Here is a 20,482-nt window from a genome sequence, read left to right as displayed (position 1 = left end):
GACAACTTCACACTTGCCAACATTAAATTCCATTTGCCAGTTCCTGGCCCATTCGCCCAGCCTATCTAGATCCTTCTGCAGACTTTCCACACCCTCCGCACAATTTGCCGTTCCACCAATCTTGGTGTCATCAGCAAATTTCGACACCATACACTCGGTTCCCTCCTCCAGATCATCTATATAAATGGTAAATAGCTGAGGCCCCAGCACCGACCCCTGGGGCACTCCGCTAGTCACCAACCGCCAATCCGAATAGCACCCATTGACCCCCACTCTCTGCCTCCTATTTGACAGCCAATCCCCTATCCACGCTAACACCCTACCCCCAACTCCATGCCCCCTGACCTTCTGTAATAACTTCTTGTGCGGCACCTTATCAAACGCCTTCTGAAAATCAAGAAGGACCACATCCACCGGCTCTCCTCTATCCACCGCCCTAGACACATCCTCATAGAACTCCAATAAATTCGTCAGACACGACTTCCCCTTAACAAAACCGTGCTGCGTCTGTTCTATCAAACAATTCTCCTCAAGATGCCTTGCTATTTTCTCCTTGATAACGGATTCTAGCATTTTACCTACAACAGACATTAAACTAACCGGCCTATAATTCCCTGCCTTTTGCCTGCCACCCTTCTTAAACAACGGCGTAACATTAGCCGTTTTCCAATCTTCCAGCACTTCCCTGGAATCCAGCGACGTTTGGAAAATAATCACGAAGGCATCTACTATCACCTCCGCCATTTCTTTCAGAACCCATGGATGCATTCCATCTGGTCCTGGGGACTTGCCCACAGTCAGTCCCTCCAGTCTTTCGAGCACTGCCTCTCTAGTAACAATAATGTCATTCAGGCCCTCCGCTCCTAACATCTTTCCATCGCTAACACCCGGCAAATTATTCACGTCCTCCTCCGTGAAGACCGAAACAAAAAAGTTATTCAAGGCCTCAGCCATTTCCCCATCCCCTACCACTAAGTCCCCCCTCTCATCCTCTCAGGGTCCAACGTTCACCCTAGTCAGCCTCTTCCTTTTTATATATTTATAAAAACTCTTACTATCCTTTTTTATATTAAGCGCTAGCCCAGCTTCATAGTTTATCCTACCCTTCTTTATTAACTTTGTCATTCTTTGTTGATATTTAAACCTCTCCCAATCCTCTTCTCGCCCACTACTCTTAGCTACTCTAAACGCATCCGCTTTTAATTTAACATTTTCCTTTACCTCCTTCGTTATCCACGGCTGATTATCTCTCCTCCTACGATCCTTTTTAACCATCGGAATAAATTTCTGCTGAGCACCAAGAAAGATCTCCTTAAAGATCCTCCACTGTTCCTCAGCAGACCTACCTTCCAATGCGCTCCCCCAGTCAACATTTGCCAATTCCTCTCTCATCCTATCGTACTCCCCTCTGTTCAAACAAAGGACACATGTCCAGGAACCCACTTTCTCCTCCTCTGTCTGCATCAGAAACTCCACCATACAATGATCACTCTTCCCAAGAGGATCCTTCACCACAAGGTCCCTAATTCTACCCGCCTCATTACATAGCACCAGATCCAAGATAGCTCGCTCCCTCGTCGGCTCCAACACACACTGTTCAAGGAAACTATCCCGGCAACAGGATACACAGGAATAACTTAAGCTTGTCCTTGGATCTGGGGAGGGAGTATGAAAAGCTGGGAATGGAATTAAAAAGTAGAACCGTTAAGGTGGTTATCTCTGGGTTTACTGCCTGAACCGAGTGCAGACGGGCGTAGGGTTGATAGGATTAAGGAAGTGAATGGGTGGCTCAGGGATTGGTGTGGGAGGAATGGGTTTGAATTTATGGGGCATTGGCATCAGTATTGGGGTAGGTGTTTGCTGGAGCAGACGAGTGAAGGAGCAGAGAGAGAGAGCTAAGATTTTACCTGTTGAAAACCTGTTTAAAATAAGTTTAAAGCACTTTGTTCTTTGTAGAACTGTTTAAAGCATTTATTTATTGTATTTACTGCTATAAGAATTCTGAGGGAGTGGTTAGCAGGCAGTTGTGGGCCATCAGCTTTAAATCAGCGCCAGGTTTAAAAGGAGGCCTGGTGTAGACAGCGGGCAGCGTCTGAGCGGGCAGCGGAGTGAGTGGGAAGCAGAGTGAGCTACTAGGGCTTAATATCAAAAAGGGCTGGAAGGAAAAAAGGCCAGGTGAGTTCGTTTGAAAAACAAAACAAAAACATAAAAATTTTTTTCAAAACTACTACAGTGAATAATGGAGGGGCATGTGATGTGTGGTTTCTGTATGATGTGGGAACTGGTGGACCCCAGGGTTCATCCCAGTGACCATGTCTGCAGTAAGTGCAGGTTGCTGGAGGAGCTCCAGCTCAGGGTAAATGAGCTGGCCTCTGAGCTACAGACACTGAGGCTCAGCAGGGGGAGAGAGGGTGCCATTGTCAATGGGGTGCAAGTGACATCCACCCCCCCTAGACTGGCTAACTCTAAGGGTCAGGGACAAGAGGGGGCTGCTGGGAGGAGGAAGGGGGGTGAGGAGCGGAGGTCTCAGCCTCTTAATCTGCATAACAGGTTTGAGGTTCTTGCTTCCAGGCTGGACGAGAATGAGGCAGGTGAGGTTGGTGAGCAAACTGCACACGGTACAGTGCTGCAGCAGGACATAGGCAAAGAGAAAGGGAAAAGGAACGTAGTAGTGATTGGGGATAGTGGGGTGAAGGGTATTGACACTGTCCTTTGTCACAATGACAAAGTGCACAGAAGGGTGTGTTGTCTGCCTGGTGCTCGGGTCCGGGATGTCGCAGCTGGGCTGCAGAGGAATCTGGAGTGGGAGGGTGAGAATCCGGTCGTTGTGGTACATGTGGGTGCCGGCGACGTAAACAAAATGCAGACTGAGGATCTGGGGAGGGAGTATGAAAAGCTGGGAATGGAATTAAAAAGTAGAACCGACAAGGTGATTATCTCTGGGCTACTGCCTGAACAGTGTGCAGATGGGCATAGGGTTGACAGGATTAAGGAAGTGAATGGGTGGCTCAGGGATTGGTGTGGGAGGAATGGGTTTGAATTTATGGGGCATTGGCACCAGTAATGGGGTAGGTGGGACCTGTTCGGGCGGGATGGGGTTGGTCTGAACCGTGCTGGGACCAGAGTGCTGCCGAATCGAGTAAAGAGGACTGTAGACAGGGCTTTAAACTAATTGGGGGGGGGAGGGTGCGAGGGTAGGTGACCTTACGAGGTCTAAAGTTAAGGAGAGGGTACAGGTAAGGGAAGAGGCCGAGGATGTCCCAATAATAGAGGGCGTAGGGGGCGTGAGTATAGTTAGTGGCGTTTCGGCAAATAGGGTCCAGGTGAAGGCTGGGATGAAAGCACTTTATCTGAATGCACGAAGCATTCGGAATAAAGTGGATGAGCTGATGGCGCAGATCGACACAAATGGATACGATCTGGTGGCCATTACAGAGACGTGGCTGCAGGGTGACAGGGACTGGGAGCTGAATGTCCAGGGGTATCAAGTGTTTAGGAAGGATAGGCAGGAGGGAAAAGGGGGGTGCGTAGCTCTGCTGATTAAGGATAGCATCACGGTGGTAGCAAGGGATGATATTGGAGCCAAGGAGCAGAGGGTGGAATCGTTGTGGGTGGAGATTAGGAACAGCAAAGGGAGGAAGACGCTGGTGGGTGTCGTCTATAGGCCCCCGAATAATGATCTGGAGATGGGGCGGGCTGTTAACGCGCAAATAAGTGCGGCGTGCAGGAATGGGACGGCCGTAGTTATGGGGGATTTCAATCTGCATATTGATTGGTCGACCCATGTTGGACGTGGGGGGCTCGAGGAAGAGTTCTTGGAATGCTGCCGGGATAGTTTCCTCGAACAGTGTGTGTTGGAGCCGACGAGGGAGCGAGCTATCTTGGATCTGGTGCTATGTAATGAAGCGGGTAGAATTAGGGACCTTGTGGTGAAGGATCCTCTTGGGGTGAGTGATCATTGTATGGTGGAGTTTCTGGTGCAGATGGAGGAGGAGAAAGTGGGTTCCCGGACACGCGTCCTTTGTTTGAATAGAAGGGAGTACGGTAAGATGAGAGAAGAATTGGCGAATGTGGACTGGGAGAGCGTGTTGGAGGGAGGGTCTGTTGAGGAGCAGTGGAGGACCTTTAAGGAGATCTTTCTTGGTGCTCAACGGAAATTTATTCCGATGGTCAAAAAGGATAGTAAGAGGAGAGGTAATAAGCCGTGGATAACGAAGGAGGTGAAGGAAAGTGTTAAACTAAAAGCGAAGGAATTTAGAGTAGCTAAGAGTAGTGGGCGAGAAGAGGATTGGGAGAGGTTTAAATGTCAACAAAGATTGACAAAGAAGTTGATAAGGAAGGGTAGGAGAAACTATGAAGCTGGGCTAGCGCTTAATATAAAAAAGGATAGCAAGAGTTTTTATAAATATATAAAAAGGAAGAGGCTGGCTAGGGTGAATGTTGGTCCTTTAGAGGATGAGAAAGGGGACCTAGTGGTAAGGGATGGGGATATGGCTAAGGTATTGAATAACTTTTTTGTTTCTGTCTTCACGGAGGAGGACGTGAATAATTTGCCGGGTGTTAGCGATGGAAAGGTGGTAGGACTGGAGGGTCTTAATGACATTACTATTACTAGAAAGGCGGTGTTCGACAGACCGGAGGGGCTGATTGTGGACAAGTCCCCAGGACCGGATGGAATGCATCCGAGGGTTCTGAAAGAAATGGCGGAGGTGATAGTGGATGCCTTGGTGGTTATTTTCTAAATGTCGCTGGATTCCGGGGAAGTGCCGGATGATTGGAAAACGGCTAATGTTACGCCGTTGTTTAAGAAGGGTGCCAGGCAAAAGGCGGGGAATTATAGGCCGGTTAGTTTAACGTCTGTAGTAGGTAAAATGTTAGAATCTGTCATTAAGGAGGAAATTGCGAGGCATCTTGAAGGGAATTGCTTGATAGAGCAGACGCAGCACGGTTTCATTAAAGGGAAGTCGTGTCTGACAAATTTACTGGAGTTCTATGAGGATGTGTCTAGGGCGGTGGATAGAGGAGAGCCGGTGGATGTGGTCTTTCTAGATTTTCAGAAGGCGTTTGACAAAGTGCCTCACAAGAGGTTATTGCAGAAGGTCGAGGGACATGGAGTTGGGGGTAGGGTGTTAGCGTGGATAGAGGATTGGTTGTCAAATAGGAGGCAGAGAGTGGGGGTCAACGGGTGCTATTCGGATTGGCGGATGGTGACTAGTGGAGTGCCCCAGGGGTCGGTGCTGGGGCCTCAGCTTTTTACCATTTATATAGATGATCTGGAGGAGGGAACCGAGTGTAGAGTGTCGAAATTTGCTGATGACACCAAGATTGGGGGAACGGCAAATTGTGCGGAGGGTGTGGAGAGTCTGCAGAAGGATCTAGATAGGCTGGGCGAATGGGCCAGGAAATGGCAAATGGAATTTAATGTTGGCAAGTGTGAGGTGGTCCACTTTGGTAGGAAGAATGGTAGGAAGGACTATTACTTACGGGGCGAAAAACTGCAGCAGGCGACGGTGCAGAGGGACCTCGGGGTCCTTTTGCATGAGTCGCAAAAACCCAGCTTGCAGGTGCAGCAGGTGGTCAGGAAGGCGAATGGGATGCTGGCCTTCATAGCGAGGGGGATTGAATATAAAAGTAGGGAGGTCTTGCTGCAGCTGTATAGGGCATTGGTGAGGCCGCAACTGGAGTACTGTGTGCATTTTTGGGCGCCGCACCTGCGCAAAGATATTTTGGCCTTGGAGGGAGTGCAGAGGAGGTTTACTAGGCTGATACCGTAGTTGAGGGGGTTGAGCTATGAGGAGAGGCTGAATAAACTGGGCTTGTACTCGTTAGAGTTTAGAAGAATGAGGGGAGATCTCATTGAGACGTATAAGATGATGAATGGGATGGATAGGGTAGAGGTGGAAAGACTCTTCCCGCTCAAAAAAGACAGTAGGACTAGGGGGCACAGCCTCAAGATAAAAGGGGGGCGGTTTAGAACGGAGTTGAGGAAGAACTTCTTCACTCAAAGGGTGGTGAATCTCTGGAATTCTCTGCCCGTTGAAGTGGTGGAGGCTGCCTCGCTAAATATTTTTAAGACGCGGGTTGATGGGTTTTTGATAGGAGAGGGGATTAAGGGTGATGGGGAGAGGGCGGGAAAATGGAACTGAGACACGACAGATCAGCCATGATCTTATTGAATGGCGGGGCAGGCTCGAAGGGCTGGATGGCCTACTCCTGCTCCTATTTCTTATGTTCTTATGTTCTAGGTGGGACCTGTTCGGGCGGGATGGGGTTGGTCTGAATCGTGCTGGGACCAGACTCCTGGCGAATCGTGTAAAGAGGACTGTAGACAGGGCTTTAAACTAATTGGGGCAGGGGGAGGGTGCGAGTGTAGGTGACATTATGAGGCCTAAAGTTAAGGAGAGGGTACAGGTAAGGGTAGAGGCCGAGGATGTCCCAATAATAAAGGGAGTAGGGGGCGTGAGTATGGTTGGTGGCGTTCCGGCAAATAGGGTCCAGGTGAAGGCTGGGATGAAGGCACTGTATCTGAATGCACGAAGCATTCGGAATAAAGTGGATGAGCTGGTGGCACAGATCAGCACAAATGGATATGATCTGGTGGCCGTTACAGAGACGTGGCTGCAAGGTGACAGGGACTGGGAGCTGAATGTCCAGGGGTATCAAGCGTTTAGGAAAGATAGGCGGGAGGAAAAAGGAGGAGGGGGGCGTAGCTCTGCTGATTAAGGATAGCATCAGGGTGGTAGCAAGGGATGATATTGGAGCCAAGGTGCAGAAAGTAGAATTGTTGTGGGTGGAGATTAGGAACAGCAAAGGGAGGAAGACGCTGGTGGGTGTCGTCTATAGGCCCCCGAATAATGATCTGGAGGTGGGGTGGGCTGTTAACACGCAAATAAGTGTGGCGTGCAGGAATGGGACGGCCGTAATTATGGGGGATTTCAATCTACATATTGATAGGTCGACCCATGTTGGACGCGGTGGGCTCGAGGAGGAGTTCTTGGAATGCTGCCGGGATAGTTTCCTTGAACAGTGTGTGTTGGAGCCGACGAGGGAGCACGGAGGGTGTGGAGAGTCTACAGAAGGATCTAGAAAGGCTGGGCGAATGGGCCAGGAACTGGCAAATGGAAGTTAATGTTGGCAAGTGCGAGGTGGTCCACTTTGGTAGGAAGGATTATTACTTAAGTGGCGAAAAACTGCAGCAGGCAACGGTGCAGAGGGACCTCGGGGTCCTTGTGCATGAGTCGCAAAAACCCAGCTAGCAGGTGGTCAGGAAGGCGAATGGGATGCTGGCCTTCATAGCGAGGGGGATTGAATATAAAAGTAGGGAGGTCTTGCTGCGGCTGTATAGGGCACTGGTGAGGCCGCAGCTGGAGTACTGTGTGCAGTTTTGGGCGCCGTACTTACGCAAGGATATTTTGGCCTTGGAGGGAGTGCAGAGGATGTTTACTAGGCTGATGCCGGAGTTGAGGGGGTTGAGCTATGAGGAGAGGCTGAATAAACTAGGCTTGTACTCGTTAGAGTTTAGAAGAATGAGGGGAGATCTCATTGAGACGTATAAGATGATGAATGGGATGGATAGGATAGAGGTGGAGAGACTCTTCCCGCTCAGAAAGGACAGTAGGACTAGGGGGCACAGCTTCAAGATAAAGGGGGGGAGCAGTTTAGAACGGAGTTGAGGAAGAACTTCTTCACTAAAAGGGTGGTGAATCTCTGGAATTCTCCACCCGTTTAAGTGGTGGAGGCTACCTCGCTAAATATATTTAAGACGCGGGTTGATGGGTTTTTGATAAGAGAGGGGATTAAGGGTTATGGGGAGAGGGCGGGAATGTGGAACTGAGCCACAACAGATCAGCCATGATCTTATTGAATGGCGGGGCAGGCTCGAAGGGCTAGATGGCCTACTCCTGCTCCTATTTCTTATGTTCTTAACGATGCAAGAGATTTAACTGTGTGCAACCATTAATGAGAGATTTTGCAGTCTTAAATCAAGTCATTAGATTACATTTTAGCTTCATTTGAAGCAATTTTTAAAAGTTGCATCTCGGCCCTTTGGCTAAGACGCAGATGAGATCAAGCCTTGGAGGAGGAGCTATGCCGACTCCAATCAACTTGGATCATGTAGATCAAGCCCAGGACAGGAGGTGAGAGCCCTGTTTTGTCAGCTTGGATCGGGAATGTCTCAACTTGTTGAGACTCTGAATTGGACTTGATTGAATTGAAATAGAAACAAAAAATAATCAAGATGTGGAAGTTTAGCTGTATATGCTTGTTATTTTTGGAATTATTTCCAGGATCACTGGATCTAACATAATTAATTCTGAAACTCTAATGCTTCCCTGAATGGAATTCTACATTAATCAGAAATTTGGGGAAAATAGGGTTATAGCAATTTATGTAGCCACTGGATTGGTTTGTCAGCCTTTCCAGAATGGCTGAGAGTCTCCTGGAATTAGCATAATCTCCTGGAAGTCAGAAGGCCAGGAGATTTTTAAGTCGCAACTAGCAGTGGTGAAGGGAGCAGATGGGCATACCAGATTTGTCATCTGTGTTTGTTGGGTCTATGCCATCTTTAATGTAGCTATCTGACACTTGGATGCATGCGTGGGGCCTGCGGCTGAGCCCTCTGTGCTTGTTGAACGTCTAAACACTCCAGCTGATTAGATGCGGCCACTTTGCTTCTGAAAGTGCAACATTGAAGTGCTGTGTTCTGGTTACAACAGCGATCCAACTAAGAACCTAGTCAGCTGAAGCTGGAAGTTTAAAGGTTGGATATTCTTTTGCCCAGGACATCTCAAAACAAGGGGAAGGGAGCTTACCTGAATAATGTGCATTTAGGATATTAACTTCTTTAGGCAGTGAGATATTTTAGACAAAGATGATTTTAGGAATGAGTAGTTATCTTCAAGTGTTCGAAGACCTGTGCCCAACATGCCACTGGCTTTCCATAATATCACTTCCACCAATGTCTCCCAGAATATGCCCACCTTTGGACTGAAACTTAAAAGACTATCTTGGTGTAGGGTCAGTAGGATCTTGTTAACCTGGATAAGCAAATGTTTCCACCGATTAGTTTTTTCCCCCATTTGAGAGGGCATACAGTACAATATGTTGAGTTCATTTGGATCACATATTTCTCCTGAGATGATGGAGATAGGACTTTTGGGCTTCTGTCAAAACCACTCTTAGATCCATTGTTGTGAGGTGTAAACCGTAGAATTTGTTGGGTAGTCATTTGCACATTAGAATGGTGGCGACATTATGGGAGTTTTCCCTCCGCATAGGCAGATACGCACCATGTAAGAGCTGCTAAGATCGTTGAGTAAATCTTTCTGCTTGTCATCTTTTGTCATCAGTCTATGTAACCCAGCAACTCCTACATGGTGTTAGAAGCTGGCCAAGAGGGCACAGGTACTTGGCTGGATTGATCCGTTCATCTTCAGTGAAAACGTTGTGGATAACGGGAGCAACTTCAAAAACGAACAGCGCACCTACTGTGTGGCCAGCCTCTCTGATAGACCAAAAAAGGAACAAGCGTATGCACTGTTAAACTTAGTGGGCCACAAGGTATTTGAAAAATATGAATCCTTTTTCTTCCAAAGGTGGAAGAGAAAGAGGACCTGGAAGTATTGTTAAAGACATTTGAACAGATATGCATGCTAGTGAATATTGTATTGGTTAGATATGCGTTTAAGCGACTAAAAACTCGAATCTTCAAGATGTCAGTATCGTCCTCGAGTACTGTCATGCCGTGGAATTGACAAACTCGTAGCTGCCCTTTTCTCATATGTAGGCAGCTCCATGATGTCACTTTGAAAGGCTGGCCCAAGTTAGCACAGGAGCTTCCCATGAGCCACACACCTTTGTCGCTATGAAAGGGAGAGTTACCTGTGCAAGGCTGATTCTGTAAGAAGTTTGACAACACAGGTTTAAGTCCAACTGATTTATTTGATAGTAAACTCGCAAGCTTTCGGGGTTTGCCCCTTCGTCAGGTGAATGGAGAGTTCTGGCCTCAGACAGAGCATATAACAGCACATTCAGATTACTGATTAGAATGCGAGTCTTTACAACTAACTTGCTATTCAAGTCTAAAACAGGCCAACAATGTGAGTGGAAGGAGCATTAAGCACAGGTTAAAGAGATGTGTATTGTCTCCAGACAGTACAGTAAGTGAGGTTTTGCAAACCCAGGCAAGTCATGGGAGTTACAGATAGTGCGACATGAACCCAAGATCCCTGTTGAGACCGTCCTCACGTGTGTGGAACTTGGCTATCAGTCTCTGCTCAGCGACCCTGTTCCGTTGTGTGTTGTGAAGGCTGCCTTGGAGAATGCTTACCCGAAGGTCAGAGGCGGAATGCCCGTGACCGCTGAAGTGTTCGCCAACAGGAAGGGAACAGTCTTGCCTGGTGGTTGTCGATTGATTGGTTGACCCAAGTCGGATGTGGTGGGCTTGAGGAAGAGTTCTTGGAATGCTGTCAGGATAGTTTCCTTGAACAGTGTGTGACGGAACCTACGAGGGAGCGAGCTATCTTAGATCTGGTGTTGTGTAACGAGGCAGGAAGAATTAGGGATCTTATTGTGAGGGATCCTCTTGGGACGAGCGATCATTGTATGGTTGAGTTTTTGATGCAGATGGAGGATGAGAAAGTAGGGTCCCGAACCTATGTCCTCTGCTTGAACAGAGGGGAGTACGATAGGATGAGAGGAATTGGCAAATGTAGACTGGGGGCGCAGATTGGTTGGTAGGACGACTGAGGAACAGTGGAGGATTTTTAAGGAGATCTTTTTCGGTACTCAGCAGAAATATATTCCGATGGTAAAGAAGGAATGTAGGAGAAGGGATAACCAGCTGTGGTTATTGAAGGAAATAAAGGAGAGTATTAAATTAAAAGCTGATGCGTTCAGAGTGGCTAAAAGTAGTGGGCGATTAGAAGATTGGGAAAGGTTTAAAAATCAACAAAGAATGACTAAGAAGTTGATAAAGAAAGGAAGGATAGACTGTGAAGCTAAACTAGCACTAAATATAAAAAAGGACAGTGAGAGATTTTACAAATATATATAAAGAAGAGGAGGCTGGCTAGAGTGAATGTTGGACCCTTAGAGGATGAGAGAGGGGATTTAGTGGTGGGAGATGAGGAAATAGCTGAGGCCTTAAATAAGTTTTTTGTTTCGGTTTTCACAGAGGAGGACACGAATAGTTTGCCGGATATTGAAGATAGAAGGATGGTAGGAGTTGAGGCCCTGAATGCGATTACTGTCACTAGAGAGGTAGTGCTTGATAGGCTAATGGTACTGATGGTGGACAAGTCCCCAGGACCAGATGGAATGCATCCCAGGGTTCTGAAGGAAATGGCAGAGGTGATAGTGGATGCCTTATTGATTATTTACCAAAATTCACTGGATTCCGGGGAAGTGTTGGAAGATTGGAAAACAGCTAATGTTACGCCGCTGTTTAAAAAAGGTAGCAGACAAAAGGCAGGGAATTATAGGCCGATTAGTTTAACGTCTGTAGTTGGAAAAATGCTTGAATCCATCATCAAAGAAGAAATAGCGAGGCACCTAGAAAGGAATGGTTTGATAGAGCCGACGCAGCACGGATTCGTTAAGGGGAAGTCATGTTTGACAAATTTATTGGATCTCTGTGAGGATGTGACTAGTGCGGTAGACAGAGGGGAACCGGTGGATGTGGTGTTTTTAGATTTCCAGAAGGCGTTTGATAAGGTGCCTCATAAAAGGTTGCTACAGAAGGTTAGGGTGCATGGAGTTGGGGGTAAGGTGTTAACGTGGATAGAGGATTGGTTGTCTAATAGGAAGCAGAGAGTTGGTATCAATGGGTGCTATTCTAATTGGCGGTTGGTGACTAGTGGAGTGCTGCAGGGATCAGTGCTAGGGCCTCAGCTATTTACAATTTATGTAGGTGATCTGGAGGAGGGGGCTGAGTGTAGGGTGACGAAATTTGCTGATGACATGAAGATGAATGGTAAAGCAAATTGCGTGGAGGGTGTGGAAAGTCTGCAGAGGGATCTGGATAGGCTGAGCGAGTGGGTGAGGACCTGGCAGATGGAGTATAATGTTAGCAAGTGTGAGGTTATCCACTTTGGCAGAAATAATAGTAGGAGGGATTACTATTTAAAGGGTGAAAAGCTGCAGCATGCTACGGTGCAGAGGGACCTGGGGGTCCTTGTGCATGAGTCGCAAAAACCCAGTCTGCAGGTGCAGCAGGCGATCAAGAAGGCGAATGGAATGCTGGCCTTTATAGCGAGGGGGATAGAATATAAAAAAGCAGAGAGGTCTTGCTGCAACTGTACAGGGTACTGGTGAGGCCACATCTAGAGTACTGTGTGCCGTTTTGGCTGCCGCACTTACACAAGGATATTTTGGCCTTGGAGGGAGTGCAGAAGAGGTTCACTAGGCTGATACCGGAGATGAGGGGGTTGGCCTATGAAGAGAGACTAAATAGACTGGGTCTGTAACTCGTTGGAGTTTAGAAGGATGAGGGGCGATCTTATTGAGACGTATAAGATAATGAAGGGGATGGATAGGGTACAGGTAGAGAGATTCTTCCCGCTTAGAAAGGATAGCAGGACTACAGGACACAGCCTCAAGATAAGGGGTGGGGGCAGTTTAGATCAGAGTTGAGGAGGAACTTCTTTACTCAAAGGGTGGTGAATCTCTGGAATTCTTTGCCCGTTGAAGTGGTGGAGGCTACCTTGCTAAATATATTTAAGTCACGGGTAGATAGGTTTTTGGTAGACAAGGGAATTAAGGGTTATGGGGAGAAAGCGGGAAAGTGGAACTGATCCACTTCAGATGAGCCATGATCTTATTGAATGGCGGGGCAGGCTTGAAGGGCTAGATGGCCTACTCTTGCTCCTATTTCTTATGTTCTTATGAGTGATGTTCATTCATCCGTTTTCATAGCATCTGCATGGTCTCCCCAACGTACCATGCTTCGGGACACCCTTTCCTGCAGCGTATTAGGTAGACAACGTTGACCGAGTTGCAAGAATATGTACCATGCACCTGGTGGATGGTATTCTCACGTGTGATGATGTCATCCATGTCAATGATCCAGCGTGTCTTGCAGAGGTTGCTGTGGCAGGGTTGTGTGGTGTTGTGGTCACTGTTCTCCTGAAGGCTGTGTATCTCAACAGGGATCTTGGGTTCATGTCGCACTATCTGTAACCCCCATGACTTGCCTGGGTTTGCAAAACTTCACTTTCTGTACTGTCTGGAGACAATACACATCTCTTTAACCTGCGCTTAATGCTCATTCCACTCACATTGTTGGCCTGTTTTAGACTTGAATAGCAGGTTAGTTGTAAAGACTCGCATTCTAATCAGTAATCTGTAAACTGTCTGTGCTGTTATATGCTCTGTCTGAGGCCAGAACTCTCCATTCACCTGACGAAGGGGCAAACCCCAAAAGCTTGCGAGTTTACTGTCAAATAAACCAGTTGGACTTAAACCTGGTGTTGTCAGACTTCTTACTGTGTTTACTCCAGTCCAACGCTGGCATCTCCACATCAAGACTGATTCTGCCAGTGATTTGTCATTTCTATCTCTGTGCAGAAGTACTATACCCAGCAACTCCACCAAGGGCACCCAGAATTAGAAGCAATGTGATATAGGGAAAAGGAACCCTTGTACTAGCTCTATGTATGCAGACATAGAGAAGGATGTGTTCAGATGTGCACTGTGCAATGTGCTCGAGCCTCATGAAACCAAAGAACCATTATCTGCAAGAGGTCCTAGACCTCCCATGGTTGCCCGTGACAGCAGACATGTTTGAATGGAATGAAAAACAGCTCTTGGTCCTGGTTGACTCGTACTCCGGTTGGTGTGAAGTTCACCGATATGAGAAGTAACACAGTCATCGGTGAGCTGAAAAGACACTTTGCCACATGGCAGCCCCCAGAGAATAATGACTGCCTACATGCATCAGTTTGTCTTCAGGCAGTTCATAGACTTTGTGCAAACATGGGACTTTGAACACATCACAAGTAGCCCTCTCTATTGACAATCTCTTAGACTAGCAAAATGGACAGTATAGTATGGTCAGCAAAGCATCCCTGTGAGGTATGTGCCCGAGATAACACAGACTTTAATGTTGAACTACTGAACCTGCAAAACATGCCAAGACAGGATTGCCCTTGTCAGCACATAGAATGTTTACCAGGTATACCAGAACCATGAATCCTATCACCAAGGCCCTTCCAAGTGGGAGAAAATGTTGGTGCCAGTCTCATGAAGTGGCAACAGAGATTAAAAAAAACTATGATCACAATGCCCACAGACCCTGTGCTCTCGAACCAGGCTAAGTGGTCTGTAATCTACAGAAAAAATATTATTGATTCCTAGCATAATGAATGGACTTACTTCTGGATGATTAAAAGAACTTTAACAAAGCAAATGAATAGAGCCAGAAAGAACTTACTGATAATATAATTAGAATTCCTCTGACCAATTAATGATGCATGTTGGTGTTGTCTCTTTCTCTTTCCCTCTGACACTTACTAATAAATTAATGTCTTAATTCTGAACTAATGGACTGTAGCTATAAACCCATAGGATAACCCATATCCAAATGTGTAAAAGTTAGATACCAAATGTTAATTAGTTTATGATGGTCTCTGCCCATATGAAATACAATATGCAAAACTTGTCAGCATTTAAACCTTCTCTAAAAGTGGCTGCTGTAATATTCCTCTTGTTGCTTTGGTAACATGCAATGTTTACATTGTGAAAGCTGAATAAGATGCTGATAAGTATGCAGTAAGTTAATAAAAGGATTAAACTGAAACATGCAAGGGAAAAAGGCATTTTTAAAATAATTTATATATTTCTCATTTTTATTCAGTAGAAACTAAATGGCTCAATCTGATTGAAATGAACTGTATATTAATGACAAATTAGTTTGAATTTGATATTCTAAAACAATGATAACTGAAAAAAGTCACTGCATGGTTCACATTTAATAAAATTGCACCGACCAGCTATTTTCAAGATATTCTGAGAAATATTTAAACCAAAATGCAAATAGAACTGGATGGTATAGTGGGTTAGTTGAGGTCTTTCAGCTTCAGGGGAATAACTTTTAAAAATTGGCTACAATTCCAAAGGAGGGGGGATAATTGCAGAGCTATGGGGTTAGAAAAGGACAGTGAGACTAATTACATAGCTGTTTCAAAGAGCTGGCACAGGTACAATAGGTCAAATGGCCACCTCCTGTGATGTGTGATTCTGTGATACAAAGGAGATCTGGAAGCTGCAGGGGAAAGTCACATTAGTGCAGTAAAGGTACTTTTTTGAAGGGGCTTCGTTGGGGTATGTAAAGCATAGAGAAAGGAGCTTGACATTGCATTTGGATATGCTGTACCTGATTTGAATGTGCTTGCTGGTGACAATGGGTATCTGCAATGTGAACAGTTAATTTCTTAGCTTCATCTGATGAAAGGAATTTTTTTAAAAAGCCATGGATATTTAACCATACCCCGCATTGTAAAAATGATATAACTAGTGATGATAATTATCCATTTTTTAATCAGATGATGGATTTCATCACATTAGAGGTGATACTTAATGCTCAGCCAGTTCACACAGTGTAGAGTTGAAATTACCCCTAACATAGAGATGAAATCACATTGGAGCATTTCTAACCCTGTTCCAATGTACATCATCTTAAATGCACAAGTTTTATTTTGGATATCTGAAGCAGTATGTGCAACAGGTAGGAACCTTGTTGCCACATGTGTAATGTAAATTGTAACATTATGATCCTGTTACAGTATAGCTGGGTCCACTCAGTGAAATCTAATGAAATTAGATGCTAATTTACCCTCTACTGATTGTGCTTGTCTTGCTTGCACAGTGGCCATTTTACACTTTAGAAAGAGGGAGAGTTGGTGAGCAACTTTTAAAAAGGGATGTGCATATATGTGGGGCTTCCATGCATTGAGAATATAAAGTGGAAATTTGCCAGCAGGAAGTGAAGGTGCTCAGTGGAAACAAAGAAGCCAAATTGTGAAATGAGGGCATTTATCAGGGGAATGTAGTGTTCAGCATTTACACTCAAGTGACGACAGAATGCTGCTTGAGCCTGTTTTGAAGATGGCAAGCAATAGGTGTGTGTCATCTTGTGAATGGTGGAGTGGATTTGGTGCAGGGCGGTGTTCTCAACGGCAGATGAGAGAGTTTGCTTGGATTTGGTCACCCTTCTTAGTTTTTTACTTTATTTTTCCAGTTCTCTTGCTGTACATTTTTCTTTACTCACAGATTTAGTTGCAGTACATCTTTATATGTAAATAGGATGGGAATAGGAGGATATAGTTTCCGGAAGGGTAGGGGTTTCAGTTCAGTCAAGCAACATGGTCAGTGCAGGCTTAGAGGGCTGAAGGGCCTGTTCCTGTGCTGTAATTTTCTTTGTTCTTTGTACAGCTTATTTGCAAAATATTAACACCTCCAGCTAAACTGTTCAAGTAAGTTTAATTTATGTTGGAATTTTTTTGTAGATGACATTTGAGTATAGCTAATTAAGGCAATTTCTGAATTCTAATATCATTAAAGACTGCATGATTTGAAATTTGCACTGAAGCTTAATTTCATATGTAGTGTGGTAGATTGACATTTACTTGTTTCCAACATCTTGCATGTATTGCGGGTGGTTAATGTAGAAAATTCCAGTCTTGTGCCTGCCTCTACGTGACCCCTTTTCTTCAATTATATTGACGCACTGCCCAGGGAAGATGGGAGATATAACTGGCCGTCAGACACTTTTCTTAAAAAAAGGATGTTTTCCTATGCTCCAAAGCATCAAATGACTAAGTATTTGATACTGCAACTGCATGTTCTCAAGATACAGGTTAGGACTCCCATTGGTGAACATGTGCATTAGGGTAATCTCCATGGCTACAAAACATAGAATATAGGGAGAATTGATCCTTGCCACACTTGATGAATCCAGAGCAACAGGTTCTGTTAGGTGCATAGGTGTGTGACTTTGCCGAGGATTATTGCCAATAAGGCAAGCACCCATTATTTTTCTCTGCAAAACAGGCTCACTGTCAACTTTACAATCCAGCTGGTACTCATTTTGTCCATGAAGGTGATTGCAGTAGATTCCATGGTACCATAAAGAGCAGGGTATTCTGCATCTTAACCAATATTTCTTTCTCAGCCCTTGCCTGAAACAGATTAACTGCCTTTTCACCTTTATTGCTTTTATGTGAGATCTTCCTGTGTGTCAGTTGGCTATAATCAATTTTAGAATAATTTGCCATGAAGAGATTTGCAATATCCTGACAAGAAAGACCCAACAGAAATGCAAATTTTCTTGTTAAATTTTGGGAATTGTATATTTACTGTAGGATAGAAACAAATGAGGATTTGATGGTAGAGTGGCATTGGGTTGGGAAAGAGGGAGAAATTTCCCCAGAGATAAATGTTTTTACGTTATGTCAGTGATGATTAATTAAGAAACACTAAGCATGCAGTTTAATACATCCAATAAATGTGCCTTTGTCTTGGGTAAAAGTAATGTGATTGATATCTTAACAGCAAGATTTAGGGCGGTGGGTGAAGAATTGTGAAGGAGTCGGTTATGTTCTCATTTTGGACTCGCAACATATGCTGCCATTAGACTCTCCTCATGTTCCCTTTCCTCTTCCACTTGGAATAATTAATGCAAATTTGATGCTTTTGCACTAAAAATACATATAATCCAATAATTCACGTTAAACCATTGAAATAAAATGGCATTGGAAGCATTCAACTTATAGACTATATCCTGCTTTTATAATCTTTGACTTTTCTCTTCTCTGGACTGCTCAGTCTAGTTTGTCTCCAATTCAGTTATATTTTCTCCTCTCTGTCAGTGCCATGATTAATCAGAGTCAACTTGCCAACCAGTCAGTACCCTTTTTCCCTGCGGTATAAATTGGGTTAGTCTGAAATTTGGCATTCTTGAATTTGTTCTGATGAAAAACTTTGGCGACATGTCTCCATTTTCAGCAGAATTCAGTTTCTCCTCTGGTTACTTTTACCATGTTTTCCCCCTGCTTTTCTGTCCAATGCAGGATGCTGAATATGTAGTAACTTTATGTCTCTTGCCCATGGGTTTCCATTCGTAGGCTGAATATGCGTGACACTCTTCACTTGTATTGAACCTGTGAAGCAGTGCTATTATAATTAATCAGAAAAGAATGTGTTTTGGGAATCTCCTTGTGGTCGTGAATAATTAGAATCAATTTTGAATTTTTTAAAAGTCTGCCATCCAATGAAGCCTGATCTGTATACAAAACAATGTGAATAAATACAAGGTTTAAAATTGTAAGCCGTAATTGTATTTGCTTATGGCAGCTTCATAAATTGGTGCTGATTATTTTCATGTTTCCTCAGCAGCAATGCAGCAAGTATTGGACAACCTCAATGAGTTGCCCATCTCTACAGGAGCTAAGGAGATAGACCTCATCTTCCTCAAAGGAATAATGGAAAGTCCTATAGTCAGATCTCTTGCCAAGGTACTGTGCTTGCGGTTCTTTTAACTGCTTTATTTTCATGGTTTTGTAATTCATTAGGATGTATTCGCTGCAGTGACATTAATTTATGTAATCAACATAAAAATATCCATTAGTTTACATAATCATAAAATATATCCTCAGGTACTTCACAGCCATTGTAGGAAAAACTGACAGGAAAGGCGATAGCAGAGGTGATGAAAGGCTCTCTTGAAGAGATGGATTGCGTTAATTTTTTAGAGGAGAAATTCGGGGGACGGATATGAGAATTTGCAAGCAATGAGTGGAGAAAAGGATACCAAAGTGGTCAGTGTTAATGAATGGATTTAGGAGTTTAGGGTGGGGCAAAGCCATGGTGGAGTTTAAATCTGAAGACGGAGGATTCTACATGTATAATTTTTAAAGATTTATTAATTCCTGGGATGTAGACATTGCTAATAAGGCCAGCCTCAAGATAAAGGGGGGGCGGTTTAGAACGGAGTTGAGGAAGAATTTCTTCACTCAAAGGGTGGTGAATCTCTGGAATTCTCTGCCCGTTGAAGTGGTGGAGGCTACCTCGCTAAATATTTTTAAGAACTGGGTTGATGGGTTTTTGATAAGAGAGGGGATTAAGGGTTATGGGGAGAGGGCGGGAATGTGGAACTGAGCCATGACAGATCAGCCATGATCTTATTGAATGGCGGGGCAGGCTCGAAGGGCTAGATGGCCTACTCCTGCTTCTATTTCTTATGTTCTTATTTATTTCCCATCAGAGAGATGTTGCTGAGCTACTTCTTGGTTACAACTAAGTGGCTTGCTCTCCAAGGAGAGGTGAAATAACTCCTTGGAGGCCAGTGCCCCTTCATCAAATTCCCTTTATTTACAAACTTATCTCCATTCCTAAGAGTGCTTCAGGCACCAGGCTAAAATCTGGAGTGGCAATAGACATGATACTCGTCATTATGTATGCAGGTGAGACTCCCTGATTGAGCAGCCAATCATTACCTCAATTAGGGAGCTCATACTTCATGGGCCTCGTTGAGGTCATTATACCCTTCCCCCTTTAAATCAAGGAACCTCGGCAGCTCATGCCAATCACTGGTCTGTTGTGATATTTTGGTGCCAGTTTCTCCAATGCTGCGTCCAACATGGACAGGATTTGTCAAAGAGGCACTCGTCTTTTCTGATGTGAACAGAGTACTGGTTCACGCCATTCCTCGAGAGACAAAGGAGTAGCCGCAGCTTTGACCACAGTGTCCATTTCAGGTTCTAGGGTCCTCACTACGAGTGACAGAGAGCTGGGAGAGGCTGGCCTGGTGAACTCCTAACTGGCAAAAGACATCCCATTGTCAGAGACCTGCACCTTTGGGATCTTGTGTGTCAAAAAGTTGGTGCAAAGCTTCTCTACCATTATTGTTGTGGTTGCCGAATGCACCCTATGGACATGCATCCACTATGACTAGAAACATTGAGCCCATGAATGGGCTTGCGTAATCCATGTGCAGCCAAGTCCGTTCCCACGGGTATGAGAGCTGCTGGTGACAGCCTGTTCAAGGCATCTACGTTTGCCATGTGGCCTCCTGGCTGGCGTTCTAACTGATAGTTGTAGGCAACCAGCCAGTCCACCATAGGATGTAGAAGTGACTTGTCCACTTTGTAGGCCAGATAGTTCACATGAGGCACCAGGAAGATGCAGTTCTCTCTTCTTAGGCGCACTCTGACCCTTGAAAAATGACAACTTCCTCCAGGTACTGTAGGTATTCTGCCTTTTTTTACCTGTAATGAGAATGTTATCCACATAACTGGCCACCTAGGATAAATCTTATATTTTCGTTATTCTCTGGAAGATCGAGCAGAATGACAATACCCCAAAGGGTATTATTAGAGGCCCTCCAGAGTATTGATAGCGGAATATTTCTGTGAATCCTCTTCCAGTTGCAACTACAAGTAAGCATGACTCGTATCTAATTTCAAGAATAAGAGCCCCCTGCCAA

The 20,482-nt window shown here is 44.9% G+C and overlaps 1 protein-coding gene across 10 annotated transcripts in view; it reads left to right on the top strand.

The window, feature by feature from the left end:
* Positions 1 to 20,482, top strand: part of pals2a (protein associated with LIN7 2, MAGUK p55 family member a) — a 228,761-nt gene that overhangs the window by 153,129 nt on the left and 55,150 nt on the right. For 5 of the 10 annotated variants that reach the window (XM_080206828.1, XM_080206793.1, XM_080206810.1 and 2 more), the window contains exon 3: positions 18,391 to 18,512. In XM_080206828.1, the coding sequence (XP_080062954.1) occupies positions 18,391 to 18,512 (122 nt within the window). The remainder of the gene's footprint in view (positions 1 to 18,390; positions 18,513 to 20,482) is intronic. The other 5 variants (XM_080206864.1, XM_080206837.1, XM_080206845.1 and 2 more) reach the window with 1 other exon arrangement.

The sequence above is a fragment of the Carcharhinus amblyrhynchos genome, chromosome 2, assembly GCF_965287045.1.
Source record: "Carcharhinus amblyrhynchos chromosome 2, sCarAmb.v2.hapA, whole genome shotgun sequence".
Taxonomy (NCBI): Eukaryota; Metazoa; Chordata; class Chondrichthyes; order Carcharhiniformes; family Carcharhinidae; genus Carcharhinus; species Carcharhinus amblyrhynchos.
Note: the sequence above shows the minus strand (reverse complement) of the source record. Positions and strands in the feature narration are given on the sequence as shown.